This window comes from Aythya marila (genome assembly GCF_965140915.1).
Source record: "Aythya marila genome assembly, chromosome: 7".
Classification (NCBI taxonomy): domain Eukaryota; kingdom Metazoa; phylum Chordata; class Aves; order Anseriformes; family Anatidae; genus Aythya; species Aythya marila.
In genome coordinates this window covers 20,486,829-20,500,432 of record NC_139048.1, presented here as the reverse complement: position 1 = coordinate 20,500,432, position 13,604 = coordinate 20,486,829, and the positions used below count along the sequence as shown (strand labels likewise).

Genomic DNA, 13,604 nt, shown 5'->3' with positions numbered 1-13,604 from the left:
TTCCCACCTCTGCTCCTTCAGAGGTACTGGGAGTCCCCCAGCAAGAGCAGAGTTAGGCCATGATACAAACTAATTGTTCTCTCAGGAGGTCAGCAGCAAAGGCAGGATGTCCTTCCCTGAAACCCTTGCCATCATGAACTGAAGGTACTTTTTGAAACCATGCCTCAAGCTACAAAACTCAATAAACAAAAAAAAATCTAATGAGATAACAAAAGCTTCAAACTCCTAGTACAAGAAGATGCCCAGATACTGCAGTGGTGAGCGAGTGAGTACATTCCCTCCGGATTCCTACACCATCCTTCCTTCCATTGCCACCCACCACAGTTCGTTAGACACTTCCCTGGAGAGCACAGGCAATGGGGAAGAAATGACTCCAGGCATACCCTCTCCATTGTATGCGAGATAATGAGCACATTCAAAACTACCTGAATGGTCCAATACTCACCTGGAAAATCTGCTGCAGGGATGTACTAAACAACTTCCATGGGGTGTGGAGCATGGCTACTACTCCCCTGAACACATCCTCTCGATTTCAATAGCCACTGAGTGTGGAATCGTTAAAGAAAAGATTTTCTTGCAATAGCAAAGGATGAGTATTTTACGCTATTAAAAAGGCTGGGCATGGAATTTTCATCGAGCACCTTTTATAAAAAGATATGATGTAGTCATCTCTCTGGGAACATCCCACAGTAGAACATAGGATATGCTGGGCACTGAATGGCAGGGCGAGGAATGCAAGCAAAGAAGGAATAATGTGGTTATTCCACAGTTTCCAGCCAGAAAACTAGCAAACATACAGAACCACAGATCAGTCTTCATGTCTGGAAAGTTTCTCCAATTCCTCCCCACTTTTATTCTGACCCAGCTCAGAGAGTGACAGTAACAGGCTGGATCATTCTTGCCAAACCCCGTAGCAGCACAAATGGCTTCAGAAATGAAGGAGGTGTTCAGAAGATTTCGCTTTGCAAGGCCCAACTTCCAGGCAGTGACAGGCCAAGAGAGAAAATACAAGGCTGAAATAACCCCCAGACACATTCAGCTCACTCAAAGCTTCCAGCAGGGGGATTTAGCCAAAGCTTAAAGCAGTTCTCTGTGACTCTTTGTCACAGGAGTGTAGGTACAAACAAACAGGAGCTGGGACAAAGGGAGTCAACACACATTTTATTAGTAAAAAGTTAATCGGCTTAAAGTGTGCAACTAAATAAGCAAAGCTTACATTAAAGTGACCCGCCACGAAAAGATGCCATGGAAATAAAGTTATAGGAAATACAATATAGTCTCTATGTTCTTTTGTAATCCAATGTAATAAATATTCATGATTCTGGGTTAATGGGGTACCCAGCTCGCAGCCACCACAATAGTTTTTTGTTTATTCTCAAGACCATGAACTTTGGAACCATGAACCTAAATTTCAGGACTTTGCATTCATGCATGTTAGCAAAACGCAGGGTAAGGCAGGGGGATGGAGACAAAGCCAGGACCTTGGCTTGTGTCAGTGCAAAGGAGGTTGCTGGCAGGTTTTTGATAATGAGTAACAAGAACACCAAACGGCACCAGACTTCTGGTTTATCTGTCACCCTCCCTGCCTCAGCGGCAGCAGAAGATTGGGAGAAGAACCACCTGCAACACAACCCCATCCTTCATCTCCAGTCTCTCCAGGACATGGCTGACTCCGAAATTTCTGTCTCCAGAGGGAACAGCACCCTCAGGCCAGCCCTCGAGGACTTAGCGGTTGCCTGCATCACACAGCAGCATCACAGAGCAGAGCTCCACTCCTCATGCAGGACAGACCTGAACACCCCTAATCACAATCCCTTGAGCCTCCATAGTGATTGAAAGGGCATTCTGGAAACAGTCCTGCAGGGACTGCTCACCCAGCTCCGCTCCAGCACTCACAAGGGATAGCAAGTATCCCTCCCAAGCATCTTTTAGAGTCCCAAACCTCCCTAGCCATCAGCTGCTCCCTTGATGGTGCCTTCTGCTGACAACAACATTGCCAGCTTTCCCCGTTTTGCTACGAGACCTTCCAACTCCACATACTTTCTTCTCCTCCAAAGGCAGCCCTTTTCCACACACACACACACATATATATAAAATATCCATGGCTACCTTGCCAGACTCTCAAATACAATTCAGAAACATCAGTCACACAGCAATTTGGGGAATTTTAGTCAAAAATGCTCCTGTGAATCAAATCCTGTATCACATTTTACACCGAAGAAATATTCTTGGCTGACAGATGTCTTTTGCCATTACCACATGCAAGGCTGATCTCCAATAAAATACTTTCTTGTACCACAGAGAACTGTCCTCCAAAATAGCCAGTATTAGCCTACTTTTAATTGGCTATTTTAAGGAAAGTACAGACTAAGATTTGGATATTAATAGGAACTGTTCTTCATGCATCTTCCTTTAGCACAACCTAAGTGACAAGCCTTGCTGTAGTGAGTTTTCTTTCTCTTTGGACAGAGTTCCTAATTCTGATCGGCTGAACCTGAGCAGCAGCAGGAGGACAGCATAAAGGCCAACCATTTCTTCACAATACAGCTTCTTGTAATAAAACAAACACCTAAAGGAAACAACAATGTTCCCCTAGATTTTAAGTTTTTGACACTTGAGTTGCAATACTTCTATATGGGGCTACCATAAATTATTCAGACGTAAAAAAGAGGAATTTAGCAAGAACTGCTAAAGCTAATAAATTAATATGAAAAGTGAAAGTGTATTTTTGGAAGGGAAACTATTTCTCCAACTAGTTACTTACTGAAATATCTATGAGTCTGCCTCAAACCACAGAAAGGCTCTGTCTAGAAGTCAAATACATCAGTAAATAGCAGCAGCCTTCTCAAAGCTGAGGTAACCTGCCCAGAGAGCATATATTTAGCATTTACCTCTGTAATACTTTATATTTGAAATAGCTGCATTAGTCGTACACAGGAAAAGTGGAACTTGCCAGGAAGAAAACATTTTCCACAACCTTTTTGTGAAATTCTGCACAGAATGTCCTGTTCTTCCTGGGACACAGGAAGGCATCCCCACGTCCTCCTCCAGCCTGCAGGTGAGACAAGAGATTGCAAGCGCATGGCCAAGCACAGCACCGCGTGCCACTTGTGCTCACGACTCTGGACCCTCTTGGGTCCAGAGACGTAGCTGTAAAGTGCACAGGCACAGCCTCAGGACGCAGCAGTCAGCACTGCCTAGGAAGACAAGAAGAGCAGGCGCAGTACATTTGAGGGTCCCTATTTCACACATAGCTGCAAACCCCACAGCAAACACGTTACACCTTCGCCAGGAGATTAATAATTACACAATGTATGAAGAGAGCAAAAGGATATAAAGTGCTCTTTGCTGTCAAGAAAAAAGACAGCAGCCAGGTTTTAATCCTAGTGTCAACGTCCCATTACTAAACAGCAGTTCACCTTAACAGAAAAGCTTTCCAAGAAAAGGCAGAACTTCAGCAATGGCCTTAGGAGATCCCAGCTCTCTGCCCAGGAAACAAAAACACAACACAGAATATCACATATCACCTCCTAACTGAAGCATGACAAAGAAGAGAATATATGGCAGAAGAGGCCAAAGAGGGGAAAAACAGAAATCAATAGGATCTAACAGAGCGTGACAGAAAATCACTTCCCCCATAAAAAGAGGTTACTTGCCAGGTTAATGAATCTTTTCTGTTCTGTACTTAGGCACCCAGGAAATGGAAAGGGTCACAGGAGCAGTGTGGGTGGGAATGCAATCCCTAGAACATGCTTTCAAGAACAATCAAAGGTTAGAGATTAAATCCAGGCAGCGTTCAACTGCACAGCACATCAGCATCTTAATACAAGGGCCAGCTGCAGCTCAGAGTGTCACTGAGCAAAATACACTTCCAACATCAGCAGTATAGCAAATAACAGGCTTCTCTTCCACTGCAAAAGCAGCCCAACAGGCCACCCCAGCTCCGCCCAAGAGTGACACCCAAGAACTGGAGCACCTCTGCTTTTCCAGGTCAGCCGGACAAAACAAAGTGGACTATAGGCCTCTAATCAGAGTAACTGCAATGGAACCACAAAAAAAAAAAAAAAAAAAAGCCCACAGGAGAACTCGCACTGTGCAAATAACTCAGAAAGCTCTTGGCCCAGCAGCCAAAACTTCTCAAAATTCACTTGTAGTGAAAGAGCCGTGCCTTTCTCTTGTCAGGAATACACAGGCAGCAGATAAACCAACACAGAAGTGTGTGGATAACAGCAGCATACAAGATCTGGTGGCCACAGAAGCCTAAATTAGAGCTCTAGAGTATCAAATGCATTGATACTCCACAGCCAGGTGCATATAACTTGGAGCTACAATTTCTATTTCCAGGAGCCCTACAAAGAGGCTCCATTAAGGAACTGCAGACCCCTGCTGTCTTATCACTCCTCTGCCTGTATCTAGCTTGAGCTACTTACAATGGGCCACCTGAGGAACAGTCCCACTTAAGCCCAAGATACTCAGTAAGGGAAATGCAGGTGCATGATTTCCATCCTTTCCAAGGTCCCCTAACTTGCAGATCACTATATTAGGTTTCCCCACTGCCTGCCAGCTCCTTGGCCTGGCAGGATCATTTACCCACTGCTGCTTCAGTCTGGGGTCCAGCAGCACAGCTCAAATTCCTTTGTCATGCAGCTACCCAAGGTTTTCCTGCAGCAGTTGCCTCCTTTTCTGTGCACTACCCATCTTCTGCAACAGAGACATGGGCAATGCAGCCAGAAGTCCCCTTTGTTACCCATATTTGGTGCAGTCTCAGAATAGGCACAGAGTTCCAGAGTTTCATTGCAGAGTTCCATTTAGGTCTCCCTTCTTGCCCAAGGAGCTACACTACAAGCTCCAAAGTAGACTTAATTCTGGCAGCCTAGTTCATCTAACTATTTTGAAACCTGGAGAATTTTAAAGCAAAACCAAAGCCGTAAGGAACAAATACCTTCATCGCACAGCATCCTGCCAACACACACACCAGTGCAGACAGTCCTGCCCTTCCACAGCACCCATCTCCCACTGGAGCAGGGAGAGCCCCTTCTGTTACGTACAGACAATGCTTGTGGAAGGCAGGGCAGAGTCTGTAAATAAGTCTCCTCCAAATCCTGTTCTCTGCAAGGAACAAACAACCCCCAGCAGGTCTGACCTGAAATTCTGTGTGAAAAATGCTAACCAAACCATATAATTTTGGTGAAGTTCTAAGCAAATTAAAACACTGTTGATTAGAAAACACCGTTTTTGCAGGCAATGTTAACTAAATTCATAGTTGTGCTGATGAGGCATGGGAAACTGGCAACACCCACTGCTATGACATGAGAACTGGAGAAAAGTAATTCTCAGCAATGTCCAGGATGCATCAATCAGTTTATGATATGGAGACAAAGGGACTCAACAGTACTCCAACACTAATTCTGAACAGAAAGAGATGAAATACTCCGTGGACTTGGATTTCTGTTTTATGGTTATGAAATTCTGGTATGTTTTTCTCTGGAAATAGTCTGGAGTTTGTGGATGGGGAGGTGAAACAGATGCTGTGTTGTTCGGGTGCTGACATTTGCGTGAATGCCTCGAGAGGGCATGAATTTCTGTTTGGGTCTAAAGCTGAGCTGATTCACGAACCAACAGCAGCTGCTGGTCTTTGACAATCTGCATTAGTCAAACCAGAGGGTGATTTACCAGTGGCTGGGGTTTAGTGTGGGCTTCCTTCATAACTCACAGTTAAACATTTTTCTCCATTCCAAGCTGGGCTGACACAAACTGGCTGAGAAAGAGCAATCAATCATTGATAGTTGTTTAATCAAAGGCCTCTTTGCACATTTAAGCAGTTTCTATTGACAGAGACCCTTCCTGTTCAGGAAGTAGGGATCTGAACATCAAAGTATACCCACCAGTTGAGATCAGCGTTTTCAGGGAGCACAGCTACAACAAAGGGGATAAAAAGCAGAAAACCTGAGTAGCTGAATCAAAACAACAAACAGTTTCTACTCAGTCATCCATCCTTTCTGAGTCGTGAAAGCACATTTCATCACCAGGTGAAAGCAGTTTTGTTGCAGGTTCATACCTGCAATACTCACGATCCAGGACAACGAGGTCATTCACTGTCAGAGGTGCCTCCTTCCTTCTAAGTTTGCCTGTCTCCAAAAACAGCATACAGACCCCCCATCAGGTCAGTGTTCTTCCCAGTCCCAGCACCATCACTTCGGTACAGACAGGTCTGGTCCTGGTACAGACAGGTGTCAGGCCAATCATTTCTCTCTGGACTCTGTGGGAAACAGGAGCCTGGCAAAGCAGCCCACATACCAAAGCAAATGGCCTTTTCCACAGAACAAGTTCATTAAGTGCAACGCAACAGGTAAAAGCACACCATAGCACAGGGCTGCTGTGAAGGTGAGCAAAGATGTAAGAACCTACAGATAAGAGGAAAAATGGCTTGAGTTGCTGCTGGGACAGGGGAAAGGAGAGGGTACCCCACAAACACAGACTGAGGCAGAAAACATCTCACAACCCCTGAGATGGAAAGGAGAGAAGCAACTGCTTCTGGAAGGGAGTTAAGAGAGCTTTGTGGACTTTTGAAGCCTGGAAGATATGCAGCATAGTTTCTAAATTCCTTTGGCTGGGGCTTTATGACTACTCATTTTATGGAACACCTGAGGAATGAGCTGTCCTCATTGATCAAACCTGCACAGGTTACAGTCAAGGGCATACACCTGTGAACTGCACTAAGACTGCAATGTTCAATAAAAGCTCTACAAGTTCTTTGTAGAAAAACATCCATGACAACTCCAAACATTTCTTCCCCACTCTACCAGCCTTCCTTTTGGAAATAAAAGTCCTACATGCTATGTTTGCCCATCCCTTGTCCTGTCCATTGCTAAATCTTGAGGTGTAGGTAGAGCACTAAGTGTTAAATCTCATGCAGGACAAGCAGATCCAACATAATCCCAAGAAGTATCAAAGATCAAGCGTGATTTTTTTCAGACACTGAGGAGACAGCTAAATGGTGGGAAGACTCCAAACCCAGATTTCAAGCGTTTCTTTGCCCAGTGATCATAAGGTTTTGCTCTCAAATTCCCCACACCAATGGATTCTCTACCTGGGAACTTCAAGCTGCAAGAAAATGGTTAGTGGTTATTTTTACTTTAAGCCTCAGCCATCAGCTTGTGCTTGGCTATGATTATAACAGAAGCTACCATAAAACTCCCCTTTAAGGAGGAAGTTTCTGCACAGCTCTACCCCACTGCGAAGTGGAGCCTCCCCAACAGCAAACAGGCATCTCACTGAACACATATAAACACCGAGTGCCCACAGTAGTCTTCACCCACCTGTTTTCCCATTCTTTAACTGCTGTCACCTCCCCAAAGCAGGTAAATTAAAGACTGAATAGCCTATTCTCTCATTCTTTCCCAGACCACCCAAAAAGACTCACTCAACTTCCTCCTTGGGGTTTTAACCCTTCCTGTGACCTGCTGAAGAAAGAAACAGAAGGGGGAATGATTGCTTGTGACAGCTTGCTGCTTCCTCTGTAAATTTCTGCATCAGCATCAAGGAATCCACAGGCTGGGTTCTCTTCTCTCTCACACTTCAAAGCACACGTGTCAGTACTGATGTCAAAAAAAGGAAGAAGGATAGAAACTATTTTTCAGAAGCCCGTGTGGCTTCAAATGCCAGAAGACCTGTATTCAGCTGCCAGCCCTGCCACCTTGACTTGTTGACTGCCCTTGGGTAAGTCATCAACTCCCACCACCACCTTCTAAGATTCAGAGCCAGAGACACCAGTACCTGCACCGCAGCACTGGGCTTTCCACGCCAGCTCAGAGGCTTCAAAGCTTCATGGGAAAATCAGGAAGATGTAAATGAGATTGCTCCATGGGAATCTGGGATTCCCAAGCAAACAGCAGGTTAGCAAATGCTCTGCCAGTGTTCACATCGCTGCCAAAACCAAAAAGGAACATCTTGCAAGAACGCAGGAAAGCCCTGATCGAGAGTCAGGCTTACGCTCACTTCTGTCACTCGAGGACCTGCAGGGTCCCAGGGGGAGTGGGCTGGATCCACCAGGTAGCCTGCAAAGAGCTTTCAAGTTTCCCTGCTAATGTGATGGATCCAAGCTCCAACACAGAAAACAGCATCTGCATTGCACTCAAAACCCGAGCAATATTCATGAAACCTGGACTTCACAGAGTCCCCCCTCCCCTTTCCCATTTGATTAGCCCCCCAGGGCTTTCAGTTCTTAACAGCAAATTCCTCAGCTTCCCACAGAAATGTCTGCATGTGACTTCAGATGTTTATACCACAACTCAAATGAAATTCACTGCCTCCAGAACAAAAGGCACTGTGCCTTTACAGAGGAGAGCTAGGAGGAACAGAATGAAAGCAAAGTACAATTTACATCTCCCTCTGAGAAATTCACTCTGAGCAGAACTCAGTCAAGGCTTAAGACCTCTGATGTGGGACTTTCAGAATCCAGTGGATCAAATCAGCAGGTGGAGCAGGAAGAGACGCTTAATAGTGGTATCCTGTGACCAGGCAAACTAGCATCCACTCTTGAGGGGGCAACAGTTTAGTAGGAAAAGCTGCTCTATCACTGACAAATTGCAATTGCTTTTCTAACAACTTTTCAACTGATAAAGAAATAGAGAAGACAGAATTACTGCCAAGTTCTCCAGAGACCCTTCACACTTATTGCCTCTGTTCCTTCCTTCCAAGCTCACATCCCCAACACTCTGCAACACCCTAGGGACAAACTCACTTTTCTGGTGCCATCTTCATGTTTTGCTGCCTCCCTACGCCAGGCTCTGCCTGCTCAAGAGCATGGCAAGCAGTGACTCCGTGATCCATGAGCTGGACCCTCTGAGCAGCAGATCCTAAGCACGCATCAGGCTTATGACATTTTTCCATCTACAGAAAGGATCTGGGCAGGAATCTTTGTACCCTTCCCCTTGAAAAGCCCCAGTGACACAACACAACACTCAGCAAAACCCACAAAGCAGAGTAAGCACTGTCATCTCCCCTGGCAACCCCAACCAACTGTACAGCCCTACCTCAATTCCCCCTTTACCATTTGTTCAGACACTTTGCCCTCTCCTCCTACCCTATGAAAAAGGCAGGAAAGCAGCCACAGATTATGAAAAGGAAAACTTGGGTGGCTGGAGTTTGAGGCTGAGCAGCAGTGGAGTTATGACACATCAAATGAGTCCTGGTAACTGGACAGGTTTATATTAGCAGCTCAGTAGCTGCAGTGATTCCCGAGGTTAGCACACTGTGCAATCTGTCCTGCCTGGCTGTTGGAGATTATTACATCCTTAGCTAGTGCAACAGAGGGGAGCGTGTGCCAGGCTTTTCACTCACAGTCTAGTTGATGAACCATCAACAGTCTGCACTCAACCTCAGGGCATGAGCTGCAGGGGTGAGGAACTGGCAAGCTTTCACTTCTTAACCTGCCAGATCTGAATCCATCACAGCCTCTGGGTCACAGCCACTAGCCTGCAGCAAAAGAGAAGTAAAGCACTATAGTTTTAACAGCTCTGGAAAACATGTAAGTGGAGTAGCAGCTTGTCTTTGCAATGGGCTGAGTCTGCATACAATCTGCAGCCACAGGACTGTACACAGGAGGCTGTGACTACTGACACTGGAAAGTGTCTCTGCAAGTTTCACAGTGCCAGCTCTGTATCCAAAGACCATCAAAAAGTTGCCTTCACAAAGTATCTGGCATATGAGCTGTCCACAGCAGGGTCTGCAATCATTGTCCTCTTGCAGGTCATTCTTCTAGATAAATATTGACATTGTCTCACCGATGGAGAAACTCAGGCACCAGGAAGTTAAGGAGACTACTCACTGCTATGGCATAGCAGGAACAGAGCTCAAAGACTTCCTGTGTAATCATTAGACAACTGCACCTACATAGCCCATCCTGGAGGGCTGACTCCATTAGAGGTGTCTTCACCTCACCTCATTTACAGAAGTGCATCTCTTCTCTCATTAACTGGCTGGACTAACCCTTTGGGATGATGTTTTCAGCATAGAACCCATGCTTGGGTCTGTTAATGGTCTAAAACTGGAAGATGAAGAATGTGAATGCAAAGCAGGGGGAGGAAGAAAGGCAGTGTCTAACAAGTCCATGTAGTAAAAGTCCTGCTTGCTTTAGTTTTGAGCTGACTTCAAAAACCAGAGCCATTCAGTGTACAGAGACAGGTACATGGCATGTAAGGAAGGTCTTGCAGCCTAAGTGCTCTGCACTTCAGTTTGGGCTGAGACAGCTCACATGGAGAGAAACTGTATTAGAGAGCCATAACACACAGCCTGTCAGGACAGACTGAAAGAGCCAGTCACACAGTCTACAGAAAAGACAACTGAGACATGAGAAACACAGGAACAAACAGTGCTCACAGGTTAAAAGGGCTGCAGCAAAGCAGAAGGCACAGTACTGTCAATCACACCCATACAGATTGGGTGAGAAAGCCAGACTTAAAACACAGTATTGGAGCCTCAGGTTAGACAATAGGAAAGCCAAAATTGTGCTGGACTTGGCTGCCTGGGAGCATCCACAGACATTTGCCAGCACTGCTGCAAACACCAGTCTGGTCTTGGCTCAAGAAAAGAACTGTGACCTCCAGAGGTCTTGTTCACTCCTTTCTTTCTGTTGGAAAGACATTGGAAAAGTATTAGAGACAAACACTGATAAGTCAGAATATAAAGCTAGTTTCTGCAATTCATCCAGACTGAATTGAATTGACAGGAATAACACACAAAAATATTTATTTGCCAACCACGAGAGAAGTGAGGATGTACAATGAAGGGAGGCTGCTGGTGGTGGTCCGGGCTCTCCTCTGTGTATGTGCAGCAGTGACAGGTGGAGAGCCTGGAAGATGGGGGAACTGCAGGAGAAAGAATGGGTCTCGGAGCAACGGCAGGTTGGATTTTTTTTTCCTGTTTCTGCTACAGGTTCACTGTACGATGCAGGTGAGTTAATTAAAGTAAAGGCTCTCTATACGGTCCTTAAAGGAGCATTCCCCATCCTCTGCATACCTGACCTAACACACCTCGAGGCAAGCTGGCAGCGATACTGAGCAGTCCCAAGAGCAAATGAGGTAGACTGCAAACGATGCCACACTTTTGAGCAGAAGGAGCAGATAAGACTGTTTCAGATGGGAAGACCAAAGACACGCACCTTCAGCTCCCCAGGTCTGCACCACAGCCATGGCACTAGCGCCTAGCTCCACTGGAAGGGAGAGGTGAGTTCATCACCACTTCAGAAGTATACACAAAGACAGCGAAAGCATGAATAAAAATATAAACGCATCAAATCACGAATAATTTGCTGGTCACGGAACGTTTTGTGCAAGCAACGCTGGAGAGAAGAGGGCTGAGATGAATTTGGGGATAAGATGTACCGCTTGTAAGGCAGACCAGCCGCACGATTCGCAGTGCACAGAGGGGCTCCGATGGGTGCTGCCTGGACAGAGCTCGAGCGTGTGACCAGATCCAGCCACAAGCACCCCGCACACAGGTGGGGGATGGCTGCTAACAGCGGAGCGATCGGCAGGTAACGCTAAGGAAAAGCCGGGGGAGCATCGGGGGGCCAAGTCCCGACTCTGCAGAGAGACCGGGAGCACCGCACACAAAGAAACTCCTTCCCAGGGCACGGACAGCGGGGCTGCGCACCAAGTTATCTGCGAGCAGAGCGTGAGCGGAGAGGGGCCGGTGCCCAGCTCCCTGGCGGGGAAGCAGCGAGGCACAGAGGGAAAACCCGACAACACGAGTTACCCCGCCCGGGAAAGCTGCGAGCGGCGAGGGGAGCTCCGGGGGAACCAGAAGGGAGTCCCGGCGAGGTGCCCGGCGGCGGAGCCACCTGCCGGACCAGCCCCGTCCCGCCCCGTCCCGTCCCAGCTCGCCTACCGGCTTTGCAGGGGTCCCGGTACTCCGCCGGCTCCTCCGGCGGCTCCGGGTGCCGGGCGGACAGCGCTGCCCCCCGGCCGGCCGGCCCCGGGGCGGGCAGAAGGAGAAGCGACAGCAGCAGGCGGCGGAGCGGGGCTGCCCCGCGGCCCATGGCGGCGGCACGGCACGGCGCGGCTGCCCGGGCTGCGGGCACTGCACGGCGCCAGCACCCCCGTGCCCGCCCCTGCCGGCCGGCCCGCCGCCGCCGGCCGCTCTGCCGCGGGCGGGCGGGGAGCGGGGGGGGCCACCGCCCGGCCCCGTCCCGGCTGGCCCCCGCCGCCGTCACTCAAGCGCCGCCAGCCAATCGCGCCCGCGCCCGGCACGGACGCCCCGCCCACCCCGTACGCCCCCCGGGGCGGGAGGGTCCCCGGGGGGCTCCCCTCAGGCAGCCCGCGCTGCGCCGCGCCCCCCAACGGCCGCCCCTCAGAGCCTCAGGGTGGTGTGGGGAAAGGCGGCTGCCCGCGGGCTGAGGAGCGCCTCGTCCGAAGGAAGGGTTAGGCGAAGTCCCGCGGCACGGCTTTAAAGTCGAGGCGTTTTCTCTGAGGAAGAGGTGTGAAGGCTCGAGGGAAGGCAGGACGAAGCAGCAGGAGATGCGTCCAGCCCCCTCCTTCCCTCAGTGAAACCGCAGCAGCTTTCGGGTGCACTCTGTGCCCTCTGGGGACTTGGGGGTGAGGCACGTACAGCACGGCCTGGGAAAAGCAGACGGCCCGTGTGAGGTGTATAAAAGTATCAGGGCAGTCTCTGCACGGTCACGGTCACCACAGCAGGAGGTTCCTGTCACGGCTCGCTCTGGCTCTCCCCTGTCCTCCTGCTACACAGCAGGTGCAGCGTCAGCGAGCAGGGAGCGCTGGCACGTCTACAGGCTCCACGCAGGGTTCTCGAGGTGAACCACCGTCTCTTATGATATAACTCTGCTTTGTCAGCAGCTACATCCAAGCTCCCATGGCAGCATCCACCAGTACCATTTCCCATTGCAGTATCAGCTCCCGAGCTGACCTGCAGATCGCGTGCCCAAGTTTTCTGCACCTGGTGAAAAGCCTGCCAGGTGAAGGCTAACAGCCAGCTGGGAGCACCAACAAGGAGGAGGTCACAAATTACCTGCTTTCCACTCCAAGCATCATGTTCTCCACCTGCCTTCTGTATCAGGCAGCGCTAAGACAAGGTATCCCACCTCCACATGCATAGCTACTCAGGGAAAGGTCAAGAAAGGAAAAAAAAAAGTCACATATACAACTACCAGGCTTGGAGGCTTAGAGGTTCCAGCAAAAGCACTCTAAAAATCTTTACAGCATGAGTCATTACTGCACACCTGATGAATGTGATCCTTCCCTCTGCACCAGAAATGCCCCGAAGAAAACTTCTAACACATGTTTTTCTGTCTGATCTGCATTTTCTAAGGGCTGTTATCAAGGCAATGGCAGTCAGGTGTTCACCAACTCCTCAGAATCTTTCTCATTGTCTTTGAAACATGATGGGAGGTGGAGCAAGCTGGCCATTTACTCTGTGGTCCTGATTAACACAGCAACCAGGCAACAGCCCACAGCGACAGCCAGAACCTGCATGCAGGTTAACATGAAAGGTTCCAGCAATAGCTGGGCAACTCAGCAAAAGACACACCACTTTTCCTCCACTTTGTGCTTCTGAGCCAGTCCCGGAGAATCAGAGGAGAAACGTGA

The 13,604-nt window shown here is 48.5% G+C and overlaps 1 protein-coding gene across 6 annotated transcripts in view; it reads right to left on the bottom strand.

Annotated features, from left to right (window-relative positions):
• The window catches only part of LOC309880417 (tolloid-like protein 2), a 118,616-nt gene extending 106,513 nt beyond the window's left edge, over positions 1–12,103 (bottom strand). For all 6 annotated transcript variants that reach the window (XM_082765348.1, XM_082765347.1, XM_082765351.1 and 3 more), the window contains exon 1: positions 11,890–12,103. In XM_082765348.1, coding sequence (XP_082621474.1) covers positions 11,890–12,040 — 151 coding nt within the window. In that variant the 5' untranslated portion in view covers positions 12,041–12,103. The remainder of the gene's footprint in view (positions 1–11,889) is intronic.
• Positions 12,104–13,604: the final 1,501 nt, after the last annotated feature.